Here is a 22,819-nt window from a genome sequence, read left to right on the forward strand (position 1 = left end):
ACTGAAGGGCCGTTTAATAGTTCCGTATGCTTGATTTTGTGTACGTTTTGGGTGAGAGAGTACATGCAGTAATTGCGTCGACATGCTTAGTTCCTCTACGGTTTGTGCGTGCCGACCCGCTCTCCACTCCAATTCTGCTCCCATTGGGGCAGCGCGTCGCATTCGCGCCCTCGCAGCACAGAGCATACGAGACGAGAGCAGAATAGCTAACAAAAGCTTAAAGCTATGGAGGTGGTTCTGCACACGTGTAAACCGAAGCATTTAGCCAAAATATGTAGAACCACAGAATCTCTTGACCCGTCGTGGTAACAGTCTGGACTGGTTCTGCTGTCTGTCGACAACGTTACATTGCGGTCTAAATGTAACTCTGCGAGGGTACAGATTTAACCGCATGGATCCGGACCCGGTACCCTCTCGCTCCCGGAGTAATTATAACAAAACACACCCGCTGGTATTGAACATAATTTACAAGTAAATGAGCCGCTGAGCTAAATCAGCTCTTTTTGTGTGCCTCAGCCTACTATAGCTGTCTGTCTTGTGTTGTTGCTGCACTGAGTGCACTCGTCTCGCTAAATGTTGGAGGAAAGACGGACCTGTGTGCGCGCGCGCGTGTGTGTGTGTGTGTGTGTGTGTGTGTGTGTGTGTGTGTGTGTGTGTGTGTGTGTGTGTGTGTGTGTGTGTGTGTGTGTGTGTGTGTGTGTGTGTGTGTGTGTGTGTGTGTGAGGAGTCAAGGCGTCCTCTTCACGTGGTTGCAACGACGTTCCTTTTTTCCCGTTTCTTGATAAAATATATTTCTTATATTTTCAGTAGCCGACATCTTTTCACTCTTTTTGCAGAGGAAAAGTTATGTTCCTCACTACTGCCCCAACGGTTGACAACGGTGGCCGCGGGTACTTCTTGCTACGGACAAATCCAGTACATTCAGTTGGGGGGTGTACTGTACGTACGGTAGGGTGCGTGTACGGACCATACTCATACGGACAAGTGCGGACAGAGAGAAATCTCTCTCACCCTCCGTTTCTAGTGTAGACCTGCGGTCCTTATGTATTACTATGCATGGTACTTGAAGGTGTGCATAATGTGCAAGCACATACTCTAACAACCTCTGAGATGCTCCACTTGACCATTTGGGGGTTAAGAGCCCTGCTCAGGGCACTCCAATGGTGGGTATTTTGGGAGTGGTGAGTGTCTGTAAGTCACTCATTCTCGCCACTTTAGTCATATTATGCCAGTTCCACTTGAACCAGGGACGTGCTGGGCCCCTGATTCAGCCCGGGAAAAAAGAGTTGGAGAGGCCCTCATTGCGCCCTCATTGTGCGCTGCTGCTACAAAGATTTGCCATTTCAGATCATGACAAGTGACAAGCCAGTGGGCCAATTACATGAATTAGGCCTATATTTCGTTGTTGTCGGGTGGAAACCTTGTATGTCCAATACCGTTTGTTTTGTATTTATCATTTAAAAAATGATTTAAACTAGTGAAAACAGCCGATCTACAAGCACACAACGCCTCGCGGTGCGTTGTGTGCTTGTAGATCTGCTGTTTTCACTACTTTTGTGCAAACAGTTTAATTTTTACTTTTGTGCAAACAGTTACATTTGAGAATGAACCGGCCGTTCGGGAGTTGTCCCGCTTTTCCCAATGGCCAGCATGTCCCTGACTTGAACAACGAACTAGACCAGGGTTCCAAAGCTAATGCCAACAAGGACCCCCAAATAGCTACAGCCAGATAGCCCTAGAGATTCTCTGGACTTGATTTCACTTCATGTTTCTATGTAGGGCTGTCACGATTATGACATTTTACATGACATTTTACATGTCACTCAAATAATTGTGATTAACAATTTAATTGTGTTTTTGTCGTTGACAATTACATTTCTGTTTGGCTTTTAGGCTTTGAAGTTGTCTATGGTAGATATCACACATAACCTAAATATGCAAAGAAATTACTGACATATTTGACAACTTTATACTTAAAAAAAAGAACATTGATAGTGGAAACAGCCAATAGCTTGTAGATTGGCTGTTTCCACATTTTTTTACTTTAAAAAAAGACGTTTTCAACACGGTAACGATTATGACGATCATGAAAAACAATCACGACTATGTCAAATAATTGCGATTAGACGATTATGTAATAACTGTGACAGCCCTGTTTCTATGTTTTCTTTCTATGTTTCAACGCAGGTCCTCGTTGACCTGTCCTCACTGCCAGAAGCAGAGCAACACGTTCGATCCGTTCCTCTGCATCTCACTGCCCATCCCAGTACCTCACACACGGTGAGGAGTGTGCTCGTGTTTGTGTGTGTGTAGTAAGGGGAATATAAGAAAATCTGCAAAGTAAATCGTTACCAAGAAATGTCTTCACCAATGTGTTTCTAAAGGTGTGTAATAATATGTACTAAAAGGTTGAAATTCAACTCCCAGGGGAAACCTTATAAAAAAAAAAAATATTCGTGTTTGTGTCCCATTAACTATACAGGAAAAAAATAATAATAATAAGCATTTGTTTTGCACGAAAAACATTCCATGGGCTACAAATGGCCCCCACAAAACGATGAAAAGTGATGATTCATCGCTAAACCATCGTTTTCTGGGTCCGATTTTAGCCCAAGGAATGTTTTTCGTGCAAAACAAATGCTTGCAATGGATTCAGAATCATGAAAAACTAGTTTGACCCCTCACATGCTACTTAAAGCAGATTTATTTTTGTATTTTTTTTCCTGTATAGTAAATTAATGGGACACAAACACAAATCAGTTTTTTTATGAGGTTTCCCCCGGGAGTTGAATTTCAACCTTTTAGTACATATTATTACACACCTTTAGAAACACATTGGTGAAGAAATGTCTTGGTAACGATTTACTTCGCAGATTGGTCAAATATCTTATAAAATCCCCTTACTAGTGTGTGTGTGTGTGTGTGTGTGTGTGTGTGTGTGTGTGTGTGTGTGTGTGTGTGTGTGTGTGTGTGTGTGTGTGTGTGTGTGTGTGTGTGTGTGTGTGTGTGTGTGTGTGCGTGCATGTGCGTGCGTGTGCATAAAGAGAGGGGAGAGTGTTTTCTGCAGGTGATTCAGTCCGAGTGTATCAAAGGGTGCGTTCGGAAATGTGCACCGGGTGTGTGCTCAGTGTAAGTGAGTGCCTAAACCTAACCCTAACCCTAACCTCAGTAAAACTATGACTAAACCTAACCCTAACCTCAGTAAAACTATGACTAAACCTAACCCTAACCCTAACTCTAACCTCAGTAAAACTATGCCTAAACCTAACCCTAACCTCAGTAAAACTATGCCTAAACCTAACCCTAACCTCAGTAAAACTATGCCTAATCCTAACCCTAACCTCAGTAAAACTATGTCTAAACCTAACCCTAACCCTAACTCTAACCTCAGTAAAACTATGCCTAAACCTAACCCTAACCTCAGTAAAACTATGTCTAAACCTAACCCTAACCCTAACTCTAACCTCAGTAAAACTATGCCTAAACCTAACCCTAACCCCTAACCTTAACCTCAGTAAAACTATGCCTAAACCTAACCCTAACCCCTAACCCTAACCACACCCGGTGCGCATTTCCGAACGCACCCTTTGATACACTCGGACTGAATCATCAGCAGAAAACACTCTCCCATAAGGAGAGAGAGTTGAAAATGGATCGCAAAAGAGTTTTGTCAAAAACCAAGAAACGGTTGAAGAGCTTCACTTTGATCTGTCGAGGAGATGCTAAGGTCTGTTAAACTTTGAAGTAAGACTGGGCGATATTAGGAAAGCCTTCGATATTCGATGACGTTGTTGAATACCTCGATATCGATAATACTCACTGCATTAGTAAATACAATCGCAGTATATATAGTTTCTAATGATTTTCTGCTTTAGGTCCACTGCCTGCCTAACCCAGATAATGAATAGCATATCCATGCATGCACATTGCACAGTACACATAGAATCCAACAGTGTCCATTTTCCAACAGTGGTATTATTGAAATAACCACACCTGGTTTCAGATGCTTTTTTGCATGTGCTACGTGCATGCATAGTGTGTCTGTTGATTAATTTGACACATACATCCAATACCTAATTTTCAAGCCTTTTTCGTTGGTATGTACAGTATACCGTTTCAATATACTGCCCAGCCTTACTTTGAAGTGCTGCTCAAACGATTGTCGCGTCGAAGTGGCTGTTTTCATTTCACGATGCTCCTCTGCCTTGCAGGCCCCTGTACGTGACGGTGGTGTACCAAGGAAAGTGCTCTCACTGCATGAGAGTGGGCGTGGCAGTGCCGCTGTCCAGCACGGTGTCCAGGCTGAGACAAGCCGTCGCGCAGGAGACCAAAATCCCCTCCCAACAGGTGCGCTGACAACCATTTATTTTGGTATAGGGCTGGGCGATTAATGGATATTTAACCAAAATCTGTTTTTTCTTTGGTTTGGAAGATAAAAAAAAAGGAAAATCGTCTTTAATCTTGCTCATAAGAGCCCTGCAGTGCACGGGGCAAAAAGTCCACATCCCGGTCCTCTCCTAAAACACGCTGCAATATAATAAGCCAGAGTCTGACACCAAATGAATGTAATTTCTCTCTGAAGTGCACTTTCTTTTATTTTTTAAAAATTAAAACAACATTTTGAAACAATGTATTCTCTTATCAAAAAATCTAAGGTTAAAAACTCACTGCATGCCATCGACGAGGTTGGTGAGTGACTCTTTGATGTCCCCTTGTGCCATCGGCGAGTATGACGAATGTGATAGGGTTTTATATTAACACCTTCTAAGCCAAGGGGGGCCCCTTAATGTTAAAACCGTACTATATCGCACATCCCCCCAGGGACTCTCAGCCAGGCCGTCTATTCCCGGACTTTGTCTTTAAAACCGGAATAAAAGCTTTTGATACGAAAATCGGCGATCGTCTAACCTTCCCTAGTCACCACTCGTGCACTGATGGCTCATGCAGACCGTGCATGAAGCAGAGGTGACGTCAGCGCCTCTCCTTCTCCAAGGCACCTTCCACCCATCCGTTTACTGTCTACACACTCGAGCTCCTCCTGCAGCCATGCTTGGGGCTATGCTAGCGAAACTTTTCAGTTCTGTTCTTCAGTCACACATGGACTATTTGCGGGGACATTTACGTGAAAGGATCGCGCACGCGAAACGCACGGGGACATCGGCGATCGGCCAAAACCCCCATTCTATCCCAACGGAGATCGAGAAAATCATGGTGAGTTACTGGCCTGGGGGGGGAAAAAAAAGAAAAAACAGCGGCGCTGTTCAAGATGGAGGGGCTGCGGGGTCATGTTTATAAACATAATATTATGTCTCAGATCACAATACAATAATAGAAATTTCACGGCTAATCTACCAACCACCATTCTATTTCGGACTGCAACGTGTTAAACCGTAACTTGCGCTCTGTGGCAGCCGTGGCTGAAGAGAAAAAACTCAAATTCCCACAATGCAACGGGAGATAACTCAATCTGGAAATCCGGTTAGGCCAGCGTTATGAAATTCACAAAAGTGGATTCATCTCGTAATCTTAACTCCAGATCACGTTCATATTTAAAACGAGCCCTTCTCTACCGGCCTTTACAAAAGCACTGATGGCAGCGTTTGTAATTTTTCTGTTCTGGGTGAAAGAAACTACTATTGTGACGAAATACATTTTCTCTGATTACTTTTACTCAAAGCCTCGGAAAAAAGGAAATAAAAAAAACCCTGGCACTCTGCGATTAAATGATTGTTCATGACCAGGGACGTGCTGGCCATTGGGAAAAGCGGAACAACTCCCGAACGTCCGGTTCATTCCCGGCCGGTCCAGGCCGGCCATTAGGAAAAAAATAAAAATGCCTTCGTTCCATTTTGGGGGCTGGGCGGCCAACAAAGTAAATCGTCACTGTCGGGCAGAAACCTTGCATCTCCAAGTTTCAAATGTATACATTTTTTCGCAAAGCAAAGCCCTGCTTCATCATACAAGGCCGTCGCACAAAAGTAGTGAAAACAGCAGATCTACAACCACACAACGCCTCGCGGCGCGAGGCGTTGTGTGCTTGTAGATCGGCTGTTTTCACTAGTTTAAATCATTTTTAAAATGATAAATACAAAACAAACGGTTTTGGACATACAAGGTTTCCACCTGACAACAACGAAATATAACTCATGTAATTGGCCCAGTGGCTTGTCAGTGTCACTTGTCATGATCTGAAATGGCGCTATAGAGAGAGAGAGAGATCTCTCTCTATAGCGCGTAATGAGGGCCTCTCCAACTCTTTTTCCCGGGCTGAATCAGGGGCCCAGCATGTCCCTGTTCATGACACAATCAATGTGCCATAACGGCTTTAAGTAAGAAATGTGAGTAATGTTTTCCCCCATCCAGATCGTCCTGACGGAGATGTACTACGACGGCTTCCACCGCTCCTTCTGCGACGATGAGGACGACCTGGAGATCATCCAGGAGAGCGACTCCATCTTTGCCTTCGAGACGCCCGAGCTGTTCAGGCCCGAGCAGATCCGCTCCCAGCGGGGCGGAGGAGGAGGTATCCTCAACACCCCAATTCCTCTCAAATCAGTTTAGACCCGTTCGCATTATTACACGTTATTTTATGTTTAACTATTGTTATTTTATAATTGTTATTTTATGTTTAACTATTAACTATTGAAAAATAGCAAATATACAAGCTTGTGGATCTGCTATTTTTGAAAAGTCATGAAAATCGGTGCAAGTCTTTAAATATTTTGACCCAATTCTATTAATGTCTTCTAAATCCTTTTTTTAAAAACGCATGTTTCTATGATCAGTGGTTCTCAAACCTTTGCATATCACGGACCCCCAAAATGATATGTATTTGGCCACGGACTCCCATCTCAAAATATTTGGTTCCAGTGACCCCCAGAAGCAAAATGTGAGTTACAAATGTTCGCTTTTAAAAGGATATATTCAAAGACTATATTCCAAATCATGATTTTTCAAAAATAGCAGATCTACAAGCTCGCAGCCAGAGAGCTTTACACCGGGAAACCATTGCACACCAACTTGCCTTGCCTTATGGTTGATTTTTCTGTATAGGAAAAAAGCACCCTCAGTCACACACACACACACACACACACACACACACACACACACACTAGGGCATTAACGAAAAAGTCGACAAGTCGACTCAGTCGACTTCATTACACAAGTCGACTCCCACCAGAGAAAGTCGAAAGTCGATGTTGAAAAAAAAAAAAAAAAAAAAAAAAAACGTTCTATTGTGAAAATAGCAGATCTACATGCTCACAACGCCTCGCATCGCGAGGCGTTGTGAGCATGTAGATCGGCTATTTTCACAATTTCTGCCTCTATATATTTGACAATTTGGACAATGTTTAATTTGTCATTTTAGAGGTATTAAAACATCTTAAATTGGCACTTTAGAAATGTGAAGATACCCTCATACAATTAAACTTTATGTTGGTTTGTTTACAGTTGAGTGAGAAAACAATGTTTCACATTAAGTTAACCATCTGGGGACCCCCCCCCCAAAATAATTGGGGGGGTCGTGTGTGATGTGATCGTGTCATCAAACGATAAAGTCGATTTCAACTCAACTTTTTACTCAGTCGAGTCGACTTGCAAAAATCACGAGTCGTTAACGCCCTAACACACACACACACACACACACACACACACACACACACACACACACACACACACACACACACACACACAGGTTCTCAACTCTCTCACGTTTTTTTCCTTTGGTTGGTAAACGTACAGCGTATGCACTGCCCGCAGGGAGTCCGCACGCCAACCTGAACCAGAACAACCTGAAGTACGGGACGGACAACAACAGGATCTCCACGCAAATACAAGAGCCCGGCACGCCGCCTCCTCCCAGTCCCAACCGGAACAGCAGCAGCAGCGGCCAGGCGGATAAGGTGGTGCTGTTGGTGTGCAACAGAGCCTGCGCGGGACAGCAAGGACGCAGGTAGGGACGGGACGATGAGCCATATTATCGTTTATCGTGATAAAAAAAAAACACTTGCGATGATCGTATCGTGGAGATAAGGCCATGGCTACGCGGAGCTGGATTTTTCATATATCCAGGTTTTTCAGATATCCACATAGAAAAATATCTAGGTCCACACGGAGCTGGATATTTCATATATCCCGGTTTTTCAGATATCCACATAGAAACATATCTAGGTCCACACGACAAAGATATCTAGGTCTAACAAGCACACACACAGTAAAGTCTTCAGAGATATCCAGGTTCCCTGTCTACACGGATCCAGTGAATCGGATATTTTTCCATGTCTTCACTTATTTATCCGGTTTAAAAAATATCCAGCTTCGCGGCCGAAATATCCAGCTTTGTGTGGCTGCAAGCCCCAACAGCACAAAAAAATGTCTAGCTTCAGAAATATCCAGCTCCGTGTAGCCATGGCCTTAATTTGTCGCGAAATCGCCCTCCGTCATGCACTGGGATCAATTCACCTTTTATTTGCCGATCGAGCTGCATATGCGGTACCACTTAAACCCTCTATTGGTAAAACGTACTTATAATATACGTACTTGATACAGTCTTTTTTTCCCCACTCTCTACCAAATCTCTTTGCCAAGAAATAGCTGATCTTCAAGTTCAAACGCGACACATTGTGAGCTTGTAGATCTAATTGAACCATACAAGTCTGTAACTCTGACAGTGTACAAATGGAACCAAATGGACCCTAACGGGTTCATTTGGTTCCATTTGTACACTGTCAGAGTTAAGGGGAAGACCTTGGAATTTAAACGTTTGAGAAACGGTGTTCTAAATTATTGAACAATCTTCAAAGCGTTTGAAACATTGTCGAGTAATTTTGAACTTTTCAACACAAATCTTCTCTTTTAATGGGTTAAATCGAAGGGAAAAAAAAGGAAAAGAAAAGAATGACCATAAACAATCGTAAAATGCATGGTTTGTTTGTGTGTGACAGGTTTGGAAACCCGTTTGTACTGTATCTGGAGCGCATGGTGACCTGGGATGTCCTTCAGAAAGAGATCCTGGAGAAGATGAAGCACCTCCTGCGCCCTGGAGTCTTTGTGCAGGTGCACACACACACACACACACGAATGCACGCACACACACACACACACACACACACACACACACACACACACACACTAGGGATGGGACGATATGAAAATGTCATGTCACGTTTATTGTGACCAAAGAAATCGTGATTAACTATATTATCGCGATAATCAACATATCTCCAACATTCATTATCCTGGGGCGGAACATTTGCCCCAAAAAATTGCCGGTCTACAAGCTCACAACGCGTCGCAACACGACACGCTGTGAGCTTGTAGATCGGATACAGTCTTGTAGATCGGATTTTTTTGGCAAAGAGATTTGGTAGAGAGTGAAAAAAAGACTCTATCAAGTAGCCTACGTATATTATAAGTACCTTTTACCAATAATAGAGGGTTTGAGTGGTACCGGATATGCAGCTCGGCAAATAAAAGGTGAATTGATCCCAGTGCATGACCGAGGACGATATCATGAAAAAGGAGTGTTTTCTATCACGATAAAGGATAACACACACACACACACACACACACACACACACACACACACACACACACACACACACACACACACACACACACACACAGACACTTCGTGGCGGAAGTTGACAGCTAATAAGTAACTAATATTATTGGTCAGCTGGCTTGTGTGGACATTTTTGTCAAAATTTATTTGTTTTGCCCCGGACATACACACAATGAGAAGACAATAATATCACCAGAAACACATAAAAAGATAGCCCTGAATGACCATTAACATGTATGTAACTCTGAGAGTGTACAAATGGAACCAAATGGACCCGTAATGGATTTGGTTGCATTTGTACACACTCAGTACTAGTGGACTCCGTACATGCTATAGTGTCGTAGTAAATCAGTGTCATACATATTCTGAAGAGAACCTGGACACCGACATTCAATAAGTCTGTCTTATGATGAAAATAAGAACATTATAGTGTTGCGTAAGAATTTGCCACGGACAAAACCAAGTCTTGCCACGTACACATTTGTTTTGTGGACGGACATATTGATGACCCCTGTTATTGATGTGTCTATTGAAATGTAATTCTCCATGGCCGCCTGTAGGCGGGGCCCTTGAGTCTGCGTGTGGTGGGCGTGGTGGGGATCACATATCTACTGCCTCAAGAGGAGCAGCCCCTCTGCCACCCTTCTGTGGAAAGGTAATGTCACTTGGTCACCAGCGGAGGGGGCTATTGTCTCACCAGTGGTTGGCGGTTATGATAAAGTCAAATTAAATCACTCTTTCCCAAACACTGGGTCGGGACCCATGGTTTCTACATTTAGTTTTTAATAATTATTCTTATTTCAAAACATTTTCAAAAAACATTCTCAAAACAACTTTTTTCGTTCTTTCTTCCCAGTAATTTCATGTAGAAATCAAAGAAAAATCGAAGAAATTAGTAAACAAATGTTTAAGAAGTAGTGAAAATAGCCGAGGCGTTGTGAGCTTATAGATCTTCTGTTTTCACTAGATTGGGTCTAATTTCTCTTTTGGGTCTCGAGCTAAAACGTTTGGGAACCACTGAATTAAATCCTCCAATGATTAACTAAACTTTTAATTGTAGTAATTAAGGGAAGGGGGGGGGGGGGGGGGGGGAGTGGGTTGTTGATATGTAATGTTTGTTTTGCTCCCTATCTGGACTTTTGTATTTCTGTGACCTTCAAAGGGTCAATGAATTTTGGGCACAGTATCCACAATGTGACATACTAACCAGGTGATATTGTATGAAATACATGTGAGGAACTATTTTGTAGACATTTGTTTCAAATTAAAACTTTTAGTGTGTATTTATGTATTTTTAAACACAAAATTGATTAATAAAGTATATTTATATAAAATAAAATGCAATCCAATGATGAACTCAAACTCTGAGGTATGCTGACCAACTTCAGCTGAGACATAGTTATGGTGAGGCACAGAGAGCTGGACTGATCAACAATCACATTTATTTGGCTAGGACAGCGGTTCTCAGACTATGGGCCACGGCCCAAAGTGGGGACACGGGAAGGTACCTTCGGGGTCAGTCATTGGCAACCAAAAAAACGAATTAATATATATATTTTTTATCAAGATATGGCAAAACATTTTCGTCATAATATGGGGTAGTGGTATTAAAAAGTTTGAGAACCCCTGGGCTAGGGAATATATCGTCGTCGTCTGGTGGAAACCTCGTATCTCCAAGTTTCAAATTCGTACGTTCTTTCACAAAGTAAAGCACTGCTTCATCATACAAGGCCGTCGCACAAAAGTAGTGAAAACAGCCGATCTACAAGCACACAGCGCCTCGCGGTGCGAGTCGTTGTGTGCTTGTAGATCGGCTGTTTTCACTAGTTTAAATCATTTTTAAAATGATAAATGCAAAACAAACGGTTTTGGACATACAAGGTTTCCACCCGACAACGACGATATATTTGTTTTAGATTTACTGCTTGTGGATCATCTTAGGCTCTTAGATCTTAGGATTTATTAATGACTTATTTTTCCCTCATTGTAAGTCAATCTGTATGAGAGAGTGAGAGAGAGCATATTATCAGTGATGTCATTATTTGCGCATCCCGCATCAAAAACTCATTCAAGTCGCCCAGGGACTCATTCATGTCATGGTCCTGGGGTCCCGGGGATGCGCCTCCATTGGAGTCCATGTTAAAATAATTTACTTCTTCTACTTAAGTTGCTATATTAGTTTAGATAGTTTAATTCGTTTTTTAATGTATTGTATAAGATAAACACTGTAAAGATTTATTATCAGTTAAACCTGGAACAGCTAAAAACTATTTTCACTAGTGGTTCTCAAAGTGGGGTCCTGGGTCCTTGAGGGAGTTCCAGGGGGTCCCCAGATAAATGATAGTTAGGAACCAAATAGAACTTTATGGGTCTGTAACTCGGTGAACAAATGGAACCAAATGGACAAGTTCCATTTGCACTCTAGTATTTTAACATTTAATATAAATTGGGGTCCCAGTGATATAAATATAATTAAATGGGTGTCTGTAGCCTAGTGTATTTAGAAATCCTTGTTCTAAGTTCAAACATTAGCCAAATTGTAAAATAAATATAAGAAATAGGCAAACATTTTGAAAATAGCCGATCTACAAGCTCACAGCACTCGAAAACATTGTATTGAGGACTCATAAAACTTTTCTGGGACCCATTTGAATGACCACCTGTGGGTCCCGGGACCCATTACATTGAAAACCTAGTAACATCACTGTATTATGACTCAAATGTAACATAAATAATCATAATAATTCTGTCTTTTTACAGGGCATACAAGTCTTGTGGTCCTGGAGGGCCGCCTCATGTCAAAATAGTGGTGGAATGGGACAAAGAGACGAAAGACTAGTAAGCATCATGGCTTCATAAAGTGTAACACAGTGTGGGAATGATGTTTCATTGTTATGTTTGACATGTGCATGTGGTGAAGTGAATGTACTCAAGTAGGCTACTGTACTTAATTACAATTTCTAGGATTTCTCTTTTTACTTTACTGGAGTATTTACGATTTTCAATACTTTAAAACTTTTTTAATATTGTTCTTTTTATTCCACTACAATTATTTGAAAACTTTGATTAATACATTTTGGTTATTATCACAGATGATGTGATCTACAAGCTCACAACGGGTTGTGCTGCGACGCGTTGTGATCTTGTAGTTCGGCGGCTGTTCTCATCATGCGCCCAAGTGTAAAATCAGCCAAGGCCTGCCAAAATATATTTTTGTTGCCAAAATCAACTGTAGATTTAGTCGACTAAATCTTATGCTATCTCATGAAACTAAAAGATTTCAGGTGACTGAAATATGACTAAAACCAAATGAAAATGTATTCAAAAAATGAAAAAACTAAATCAATCTGTCAAAATCAACACTGAAATAAAGGGATAAAACCGTGCTCGTTCCCTTCTGCAGTCTTTTCAAGCGGACGGAGGATGAATACATCCCGGACGCCGAGAGCGTGCGTCAGGTGAAGGACCTGCACCTCCAGCCTCAGACCTGCTCCATCGCCCAGTGCTTTCAGCTCTACACCAAAGAAGAACAGGTCTGGCTCATCGTATCCTATTGCTTGGGTCAAATGCTGAATTCAGCTGTTATTTAAGCAATATTAACCCATTTAGGCCTAGGATTATTGAATGCTTTAAAAATAGCAGATATACAAGCTCACAGCGCGGCACCGAGTGCCGCGCTGCGAGCTTGCAGATCTGCTATTTTTGGAAAAAGTCGTGAAAATGTGTGCTAATCTTTGAATATATGAATTTTCAAAGCGAACGTTTGTAACTCAAATTTTGCTTCTGGGGTGGTCCCTGGAACTAAATATTTTGAGATGCGGGTCCGTGGTCAAATACATATCGTCTCCGGGGTCCTTCACATGAAAACGTTTGAGCACCACTGACATAGAAACATAGGTTTCTTGCGCACATTTTCACGATTTTTCCAAAAAATATAGCAGATCTACAAGCTTGCAGCGCGGCACTCGGTGCCGCGCTGTGAGCTTGTATATCTGCTATTTTTCAATAGTTATCATTCATGGGGGGCCCACAGTGAATCCTTGTACCCAGGGCCCAGAATTTGGTGTGACGCCCCTGGACGTACGCATCATCATCCAGGGGAGGGTGTGGTTGTAGGGGAGGGTACAGTATCACCTTTGATGTTACTTTCCACTGTGTTTGGATCGTTCCAATGCGCCATTTACCATTTACCAGTTCAGTTGTTGCGTTCACCCTCACCTACAACCACACCCTCCCCCTGGATGATGATGCGTTAGTCCAGAGGCAAATGAACCCACTTTTCTGAGCTTAAAGGAGTAGTTCACCCCCAAAATGACTTTTTTTCTATTGATTAGTCACGCCATGGAGAGTAGAGTTCAATAATATGTTTAGTTTTTTGTCGCATTCCTAAGACAAAAATGTGATAACAATAAATTTACCCCATTCGTTCCGGATGGGGGTAAATTTACTAGAATCAAATTTTAGTCTTAGGAATGCGACAAAAAACAGAAAATATTATTGAACTCTACTCTCCATGGCGTGACTAATCAATAGAAAAAAAAAGTCATTTTGGGGGTGAACTACGTCTCCTTTAATTATTCCAAAAAACTACAGATTACAGAAAAAACACTGAATGTTGAATGTTCTTTTTTTTTTTTTTTTTTTGTATGTCATAACACCTTTAAACCCGGGTGTGTGTTCCCCATACTTGCAGCTGGCTCCGGACGACGCGTGGCGCTGTCCGCACTGTAAGCAGCTTCAGCAGGGCAGCATCAAGCTCAGCCTCTGGACCCTGCCGGACATTCTCATACTTCACCTCAAACGATTCCGACAGGTACTGATCCAGGGCCTATAGGAGCACAGCACAGTGGACCCCATTAACTCGGCCAAAACTTATTTTAACAGATTTTCTAGGTAGTCCCAATCAGCCAAATCAGATTTTAACAGATTTTTCATGTAATGGCTTTTTTTTTTTTTTTTTTTTTTATATCACATAATTTGCTATTTATTCCTGAAATATCAGTGAAATGCTCAGAGATTCCTGGCAGAAATAGCACACAAGCCATTTCTGGTTGGCTATGAATGTGTTTTTAAGACCTGGAATTATTTTATGCTTTATCTATTGAAAAATAGCAGATATACAAGCTATACAAAAGTTTGAGAACCACGGACGATAGAAACATGCGTTTTTCAAAAACCTTAGAAGGATTTAGAAGACATTTATGGAATCGGGTCAAAATATTCAAAAAACAGATTTTTCAATAAATAGCAGATCTACAAGCTTGCAGCCCGGCACTCGGTGCCGCGCTGTGAGCTTGTATATCTGCTATTTTTTTTATAGTTAAGTTCCCGGTCTTAATTCCTATTTAGGACTCAGTCTGATTAAAAAATAATATATGTTGTTATGTACTGTACCTAGCTCAGAGCCGTTTCTGGGCCCACGGTGGCCCTAAGCATGATTCTGCTATGGGGCCTTCCTGCGGGCGCCCGCGAAAAAATAATAATATTTTTTATCATTTTTTAATCCATTTTATAATGGGTTTAAGTATTTTTTTAGTTTTATATAAATAGGCCAATTTGCAGAATCGTCATGCAATGTAGCATCAAATAGCCTAACTTAACTAAGGACTGGACAAATACCCCCAAATAAGCATAGATGTAGGCTATGCCAAGGCGATGATCTGAAACATATTATAGTAGGCTATATAATTTGTAACATAATAGCACTAAATCCTCCGCCTCCCCCCCCCCAAAAAAAAAATATATAAATGAATAAATAAAAAACGGCTACAACAGGCAACGTATTTTTGCTATGTTTGATTTGTTCTTTATTATTTAAATAAAAAATTAAAACTTCCCCATAGGGGTGCTGGAGCACCTGCAGCCGGAGCCACTGTCTGTGCCAAAACATCACATTCACTTTCACTTTCAGCGGTGCGGCGATGCGTGGAAGCAAAGCAAGTCACCACAGCTTGATTTGATCATTGCTTAGTCAATTATGAAGGGATTTCAAAAATTAAAACATCTCCATATTGCTTGGGAAGTCTACTTTGCAGAAAACCGCGGTATTTGCGATTAGCTAATCGCGAGATTTCACATCGCGATTTCGGTTTGAAAACGATTAACCGTGCAGCACTAGTTCTTTTCAGCTGAGGAGGGGGCGGTGGGGGCCTTTTTAGTCGCGGGGCCTCACGCAGACTGCGTAGTATGCATTTACGGGCCGCCGGCGCTGACCTAGCTAGCAAAAGGGATTCCCGCCCTGAATTGGTTAAACTAGTGCAATACACAGTACAGTTCTCATTGAGTCCTCATGGTTAAAAATTAAGAAAACCCACTTCTCGATTAATTGAACAAGTGAAAAAGTTTGAGAACCACTGATGTGCATCATATGGTGTTCATTTTGTAGACTAAAACTATGGCGAAACATTTTCGTCGCCTGACTTTTTTCACTGACGAAAACGAAATAAAAACTAAGCTATGATGACTAAAACCATGACTAAATATATTGTCAATTTTGTCAACAAATGGAAAATAAAAAACTAGACTAAAATGCCCGGGAGGGACTAGCGGAGAAGAGATCCGGTAGAGCTCATTTTTCACGTTTCCTTGCGCTCGGGTGCAGTGATGGGCAAGTTACTTGGAAAATATAGTAAGCTACACTACTAGTTTTGATTTAACACTTTGCTAGCCGAAATAGAATGGCTTGTTGATAGATTAGCCGTGAAATTTCTATTATTGTATTATGATCTGAGACATAATATTATGTTTATAAACATGAGCCCGCCACCCCTCCTTCTTGGACGGCGCCGTTGTTTTTTCTTTTTTTTTATCCCCCGGTCGTTTGCTCACCATGAATATCTGGATCTCCATTCGCATAAAGTGGCAGTTTTGGCCAAGGCGTCTTCTCCCCGTGCGTTTCGCGTGCGCGATCCGTGCGCATATAATCCAAGCATATGGTCCAGGTATGACTGAACGGTCGATGTGAGCATTTTGGCTAGCTTAGCCCTTAGCACTCCAGCTATGCTAATGTTATCGTCTAGTAAATGGGTGGCTGCTGGGAAGCCTCTGCAGGGAAAGGACCTGACGTCACTTCCGGTTCATGTCAGAGCAGCCATGAGCTATCGATGGACGAGCGGTGACTAGGGAAGGTTAGACGATCGCCGATTTCCGGATAAAAATAATTTATTTCGTTTTTAATGACCCAGTACGGTAAAAGACGGCGCGGCTGAGACATCCTTGCTCAGATGTCCGGTATATTCCGGTTTTAATATTAAGGGGCTCCCCGTGGCTTGGAAAGGGTTAATATAGCTCAACTACACTACAAGCTATCCCCAGAGAAATGTAGCAAGTTAAACTACAAGCTACAGGGCAAAAGTAGCTAGCTACATTAAAACTATATATTTTTTTTATTGCGACCGTCAGGTCGCAGTTACTATCAAAACCTCCACCGGCTGTCAGTCAGTCAGTCCGTCCCTCTGTCAGTCACGTCACACGTCACACTTTTCCCCAAACTTTGCACACACACTCCTTGGCTGCCAAACCACAACCCCCCACCCCTCATTTCTCACATGGCCCTCTTCTAGTGGCACCATGAGGCCGATTCTTGCAAGACACATTTTTGGACACTGCTCCTACAGATTTTGCCCTAAAATCACGCAAACCGGTACACTAAATCTCCGATTTAGGGAGTCTTACTGGTTATTATAAAACAAACTGAAACTGGAAACTCTCTGTCTGGCTTTACATTAAATGTGTACCCCTCACTATTGGGGACACTATTGCAATTGACTGGTCTATTTATTTTTTGTATTTTTCCCATCCGTAAAATGTAGTAAGCTACATTACTAGTTACTCTTGATTAATATAGCTCAACTACACTACAAGCTATCCCCAGAGAAATGTAGCAAGTTTTCCATTACGGTACTTTAGAAATGTTGAACTATGTAGCTAAGCTACTTGTAGCTAGCTACTGCCCATCACTGCTCGGGTGTCGCGCTCTGAAAAACAGACGATATACGCGATGCGATGCGTCGTGAGCTCGTAGATGGGCCGTTTTCAGAGCGCCAAACCCAAGTGTAAAAAAACCCCTCTCTCTCAGGACGGGGACCGGCGGATGAAGATGCAGAACATGGTGCGCTTCCCGCTCAACGGCATGGACATGGCGCCGCACATGGTCAAGAGGAGCCAGAGCAGCTGGAGCCTGCCCTCCCACTGGTCGCCGTGGAGGCGACCCTACGGCATGGGCCGAGACCCCGAGGACTACCTGTACGACCTGTACGCCGTGTGCAACCACCACGGCACCATGCAGGGAGGCCACTACACAGGTGACGCAACACCACCCGTCCTTAGTGTCCAAGCTTTATGTCCCAAATTGTTGTTACTGTGTAAGATAATAATGGACCTTGATATGAAAGGTTGAAAACCACTGACATGAAGGATAAATACTACATGGTTTCATTGTAATGTTCATTGTGTCTTGTAGCTCACTGCAAGAACTCCATCGACGGGCAGTGGTACTGTTTTGACGACAGCGACGTCCAGGCCATATCTGACGACGACGTTTGCAAGCAGACGGCCTACATCCTGTTTTATCAAAGACGCGCCACGATACCATCGTGGTCTGCTAACAGCTCTGTGGGAGGTAGCGTGAAGCAACTCTGCGCTCTGTTTAACTGCACATTAACCCATTTAGGCCTGGCATTATTGAATGCGTTAACTATTGAAAAATAGCAGATCTACAAGACCTACAAAACCTGTAGTCTGTAGCAGTGTCCAAAAATGTGTTTTGCAAAAATGGGCCTCATGGTGGCGCTAGAAGAGGCGGCCATGTGAGAAATGAGGGGTGGAGGTTGTGGTTTGACAGCCAAGGAGTGTGTGTGCAAAGTTTGGCATGGATAGGGGCAACGGTGGCGGAGCTATGAGTAGGGGAAAAGTGCGACGTGACGTGACGTGACGTGACGTGACGTGACGTGACGTGACGTGACGTGACTGACTGACTGACTGACTGACTGGTGGAGGTTTTGATAGTAACTGCGACCTGACGGTCACAGCAAGGCCACTGAGCTGGTAAAAAGTAACTAAGCTGGTAAAAAGTAAATAAGTACATTTGCTCAAGTACTGTATAAAGTACTCAATTTTGAGGTACTGGAGTATTTCCAATTTTCTGTACTTTTACTTCTCGGAGGCAAACATTATACCTTTCACTCCACTACAATTATTTAAAAAACTTTAGTCACTATATAGTTGCTTTGTGGATTTTTGATTCTCATTACAAAACATACAGTGACCACATCAGCCCTGCATACAGTACTGCACATTTCAGCCGTTTGGGAAATAGCCAATCTGCAAGCTCACAATGCGTCGTTGTGAGCTTGTAGATCGGCTATTCTCCAAAAGACTACCGTACGTTTTTTTTTGTTTTTTTTCTGGGGCCTCAGGATCCACCAGCTCCTCGCTGTGTGAGCACTGGATCAGCAGGCTGATGGGCAGCCGCCCGCCCAGCCAGGCCTCGTCCGGCTCCTCCAGGCGCACCTCGCTCGCCTCCCTCTCCGAGTCGGCCGAGTTTGCTGCGGAGCGGAGCGAAGATGACGGTACGAACTAATGAATGAATGAATATGGAATGGATATTAGTAAAAGTAATTAGACCGCACTTTTTTTATTCTCCCTCTTAAAATTGCTAAATTCGAGGCAAAATACTTGGTTTCCATACAATCGATTATCTACATTGTAAAACGATACGATATTTTGCTTTAGCATATCGATATAGTAGATCATTGCAAAATTAAATTGCAATTACTATATTGTTACAGCCCTAGTTACATGTGCCATTCCATCAGGCCTTTCCACCCGACCGGCGGTGCGGGGCATGCAGAGGCAGACGTTCTCGTCCAGGTCTTCCATGGCCAGTCCCCTGGCGCTCAGCGAGAACAACGGCGCCACTAAGCCCCCCTGGCCCATCTCCGCCAAGCTCCAGCGCCGCTCCAACTCCCCGTCGCGCTTCTCCCTGGACTCCCACTCGTCCTCGCCCACGCTGGAGCGGATCGGAGAGGCCGACGACAAGGCCTTCAGCGACAAGCTGTCCGGGGGCAAGGCGGCGATGGAGGGCAACCCGAGCGGCAAGAGGCCAGCCGAGCAGGGCAACTCCAAGGCCGCGTCCCAGGTAGGCATTTAGGCGATACGAACATTTCATATCACTATTATCACACGGGTGAACTAACAGGTCATTTTGACCGATTTTGAGATCGCAAAGTGCAATAACTCTCCCCGTGAAGGTCTCAGAAATTTCCCCTTCCATGACTTTTACTAAATACTCAAGACATATGTTCTAGTTTTTTTTCCCCTTCTGAAACGTTTCCTAGGTATGAAATAATATACCATTATAACACTCTGACTGTTAGTTATCGGTCATAAAGACAGGTCTCACCCATTCCTCCCCCTCCCTGAAGCAAGGAGAGAATTTCACACCTTTTGCGCTCCCCATTTGAGAGGTCAATTGAAATGCTAATTCACATTTGGAAGACAGTAGAACCCCCGCTGGCAGCAGGGGAGGAGGTGTTGCTTTCCCGGGCCAAAAGGGAGAGAATGTACCTGTCAATTTGACTGATAAATGCAGTCAGAGTGGAAGTGATTTTTTTTCAGTCACCCGAGTGTTATTCCAGTGTTGATTTTGTCGACTAAAACTATGACGAGAAATGTGTGTCGACTGCATTTTTTTCACTGACGAAAACTAAATGAAAACGAAATAAAAACTAAGCTGTGATGAAAACTAAATAATATTGACAATTTCATCAACAAAATAAAAACTAGACTAAAACGTTAGGGAGGGACTAGTGGAGGAGAAAGTCATTTTATGTTTGGTTGCTCTCAGGTGTTGCGTGCTGAAAATAGCCGATCTACAAGCTTGTAGATCGGCTATTTTCAGCATGCAACCAAGTGTGAAATCAGTCATTACGATGCCATCAAGGCCTGCCGAAAAAGATTTTAGTTGACTAAATCAACTGTAGATTTAGTCAACTAAAATCTCATGATATTTACTCGACTAAAATATGACTAAAACTAAAACTTTTCAGGTGACTAAATTATAACTAAAACTAAATTAGATTTTATTCAAAAGACTATGACTAAAACTAAATCAAATTTTGCTGTCAAAAACAACACTGGATTATTCTGACCAAAGAAATCGCGATTTGCGATATTATCGCGATAATCAAAATATCCCCAACATCCGTTACCCTGGGGTGGAACATTTGCCAAAAAATAGCAGATCTACAAGCTCACAACGCGTCGCAACGCTTTGAGCTTGTAGATCGGCTATTTAAGAGATTTGGTAGAGTGAAAAAAGACGTACGTATATTATAAGTATGTTTTTACCAATAGAGGGTTTAGTACCGGATATGCAGCTCAGCAAATAAAAGGTGAATTGATCCCAGTGCATGACGGAGGACGATTTCACGATAAATTCAATCTCCACGATACGATTATTGTGAGTGTTTTTTTATTTATTTTTTATCACGATAAACGATAACATCGCTTATCGTCCCATCCCTAGTCCCAGGCAGAGCAGAGAAGCTCCGCCCAGGCCGGGGATAACAACAACGCAGCGGCCGCCGTCGACAAGGGCAGTCCGGGACACGGCGTGACCTTCAAGGAGGCCAAGCAACGGAGCGGGGCCGGCGGCGAGAGCGCCGGAGCCAGAAGGACTTCCGCCAAGGCCTCTGTGGAGTCCGAAAGGAGCCCCAAGAAGCGCCCCGCCACCTCCTCCACCTCCTCCAGCTCCCCGTCGCGCGCGTCTCCCGCCGTCGACAAGTCGCCGTCCCGCACGCAGGCCAGGAGCGCCGCGTCCAACCCCAAAGACCGAGGCGACGGGCCTCCTAAAACGGGCAAGGCTGTGGCCTCTAAAACGGCCACTCCGTCGAGAAAAGGGTCGTCGCAGTCGCAGGAGACGCTGCACCCCGACTCGGCGCAGCAGAGGAAAAGCGGTTCTTCTCCGGGATCGCAAAACTCCCGCCCTCCGCGGCGGTCGTCGCCCAGAGGGGCGGAGAAGAGCTCGGCCTCGAGCAGGACTAAAGCGGCGGAGAGGAGCGCCAGCCGAGAGTCCTCGCGGGCCAACGCGGCGTTGTCTGAAAAGAAGGCCAGCCACGGGGGCTCCTCCTCCTCTCGAGCGAATGGAGGCGGCTCGTCCCGGAGCGGAGAAGCTAGCCGGGCGGAGGGCAAGCCGGCCCGCGGCGGCACGGAGAGCAGCAGCAGGGCGGGAGGCCGGAGTTCCAGCAGCAGCTCGTCGCTGACCAGCCTTCGGTCCTCGAGCGTCGGGGTCCCGCCCGCGAGCGCCACCCCGTCGTCGAGGGGACCTCGGCGGAACAGCAAGACGGAGGACAAAGGCCTGTCGTTCTTCAAGTCCGCCCTGAGGCAGAAAGAGACGCGCAAGTCAGCCGACGGGGCGAAACCCGGGGCGGCGGAGGCCAAAGGCGGTCCGACGGAGGACGGCGCCGGAGACGCGCCCGGAGAGAAAGCCGCGGAGGGAGCGCTCAAGAAGGGCCAGGGCGCGTCGTCCTCGGAGGCCCAGGCGAATCCGTCCGCCGCCAAAGACAAGGAGTCGTCCAAGGCGTCGTCGGCTTCGGCCAAGCGCTCGTCGCTGCTCTCCTCCAAGTCCAAGTCTTCCGGCGCCGAGGCGGAGAGCGCCCAGGTCTCCGCCAACGGGAAAGACCCGCCGAAGAAGGAGCCGGCGAAAAAGACAATGCCGTCGAGGAAGATCCCCATTACCAGTACACGGACCACCCAGAAGCCCAAGTAAAGTGACTCGGAAAGGGCTGATAACTATTCTATTATTCTATCCATAGTGCAGCTCCAAGATGTTTCCCGAAAACCATTTGAAGTGGTTCTCTCGTCAGAGGAAATGTTCAAAGCACCTATAGCTTTCAATTGGTTAATTATTACCAGCTGCCATATTGGACAGTTTACTGTCCAATTTGTTAATAGTTATTTAGGAATGGATTTAAACAAAGCACTTTGTATGGTTTGCATTGAATTTGAAGTATATTATATAGTATTGTATAAACCCTACGGACCACACATGTACAGTATATATTGAGTATACGCATTTCTGCCCGGTTCTGTCTGTAGCATACAGTGGCAAGGCTGCGTCTCGGGAAGAGGTGCAGTAGAGCAGTGGTTCTCAAACCTTTTTTCAATTCCAAGGACCCCAATAGTAAGAGGAATTTATAAGATATTTGATCAATCTGCGAAGTAAATCGTTACCGAGAAATTTCTTCACGAATG

At 43.9% G+C, this 22,819-nt stretch overlaps 1 protein-coding gene across 1 annotated transcript in view; it reads left to right on the plus strand.

Annotated features, from left to right (window-relative positions):
- LOC308302728 (ubiquitin carboxyl-terminal hydrolase 31-like) overlaps window positions 1-22,334 on the plus strand; it is a gene marked incomplete at both ends in the record, with an annotated part of 41,355 nt that extends 19,021 nt beyond the window's left edge. The window contains 14 exons of the mRNA XM_080747015.1: window positions 2,188-2,280; window positions 4,212-4,347; window positions 6,364-6,523; window positions 7,762-7,954; window positions 8,946-9,057; window positions 10,126-10,220; window positions 12,326-12,403; window positions 12,969-13,098; window positions 14,259-14,378; window positions 17,643-17,868; window positions 18,027-18,185; window positions 18,982-19,134; window positions 19,381-19,703; window positions 21,099-22,334. Of these exons, the coding sequence (XP_080603141.1) occupies window positions 2,188-2,280; window positions 4,212-4,347; window positions 6,364-6,523; window positions 7,762-7,954; window positions 8,946-9,057; window positions 10,126-10,220; window positions 12,326-12,403; window positions 12,969-13,098; window positions 14,259-14,378; window positions 17,643-17,868; window positions 18,027-18,185; window positions 18,982-19,134; window positions 19,381-19,703; window positions 21,099-22,334 (3,214 nt within the window). The remainder of the gene's footprint in view (window positions 1-2,187; window positions 2,281-4,211; window positions 4,348-6,363; window positions 6,524-7,761; window positions 7,955-8,945; window positions 9,058-10,125; window positions 10,221-12,325; window positions 12,404-12,968; window positions 13,099-14,258; window positions 14,379-17,642; window positions 17,869-18,026; window positions 18,186-18,981; window positions 19,135-19,380; window positions 19,704-21,098) is intronic.
- Between the last annotated feature and the right edge of the window lie 485 nt (window positions 22,335-22,819).

Source organism: Nannobrachium achirus (assembly GCF_963921795.1).
Source record: "Nannobrachium achirus genome assembly, chromosome: 18".
NCBI classification, from domain to species: domain Eukaryota; kingdom Metazoa; phylum Chordata; class Actinopteri; order Myctophiformes; family Myctophidae; genus Nannobrachium; species Nannobrachium achirus.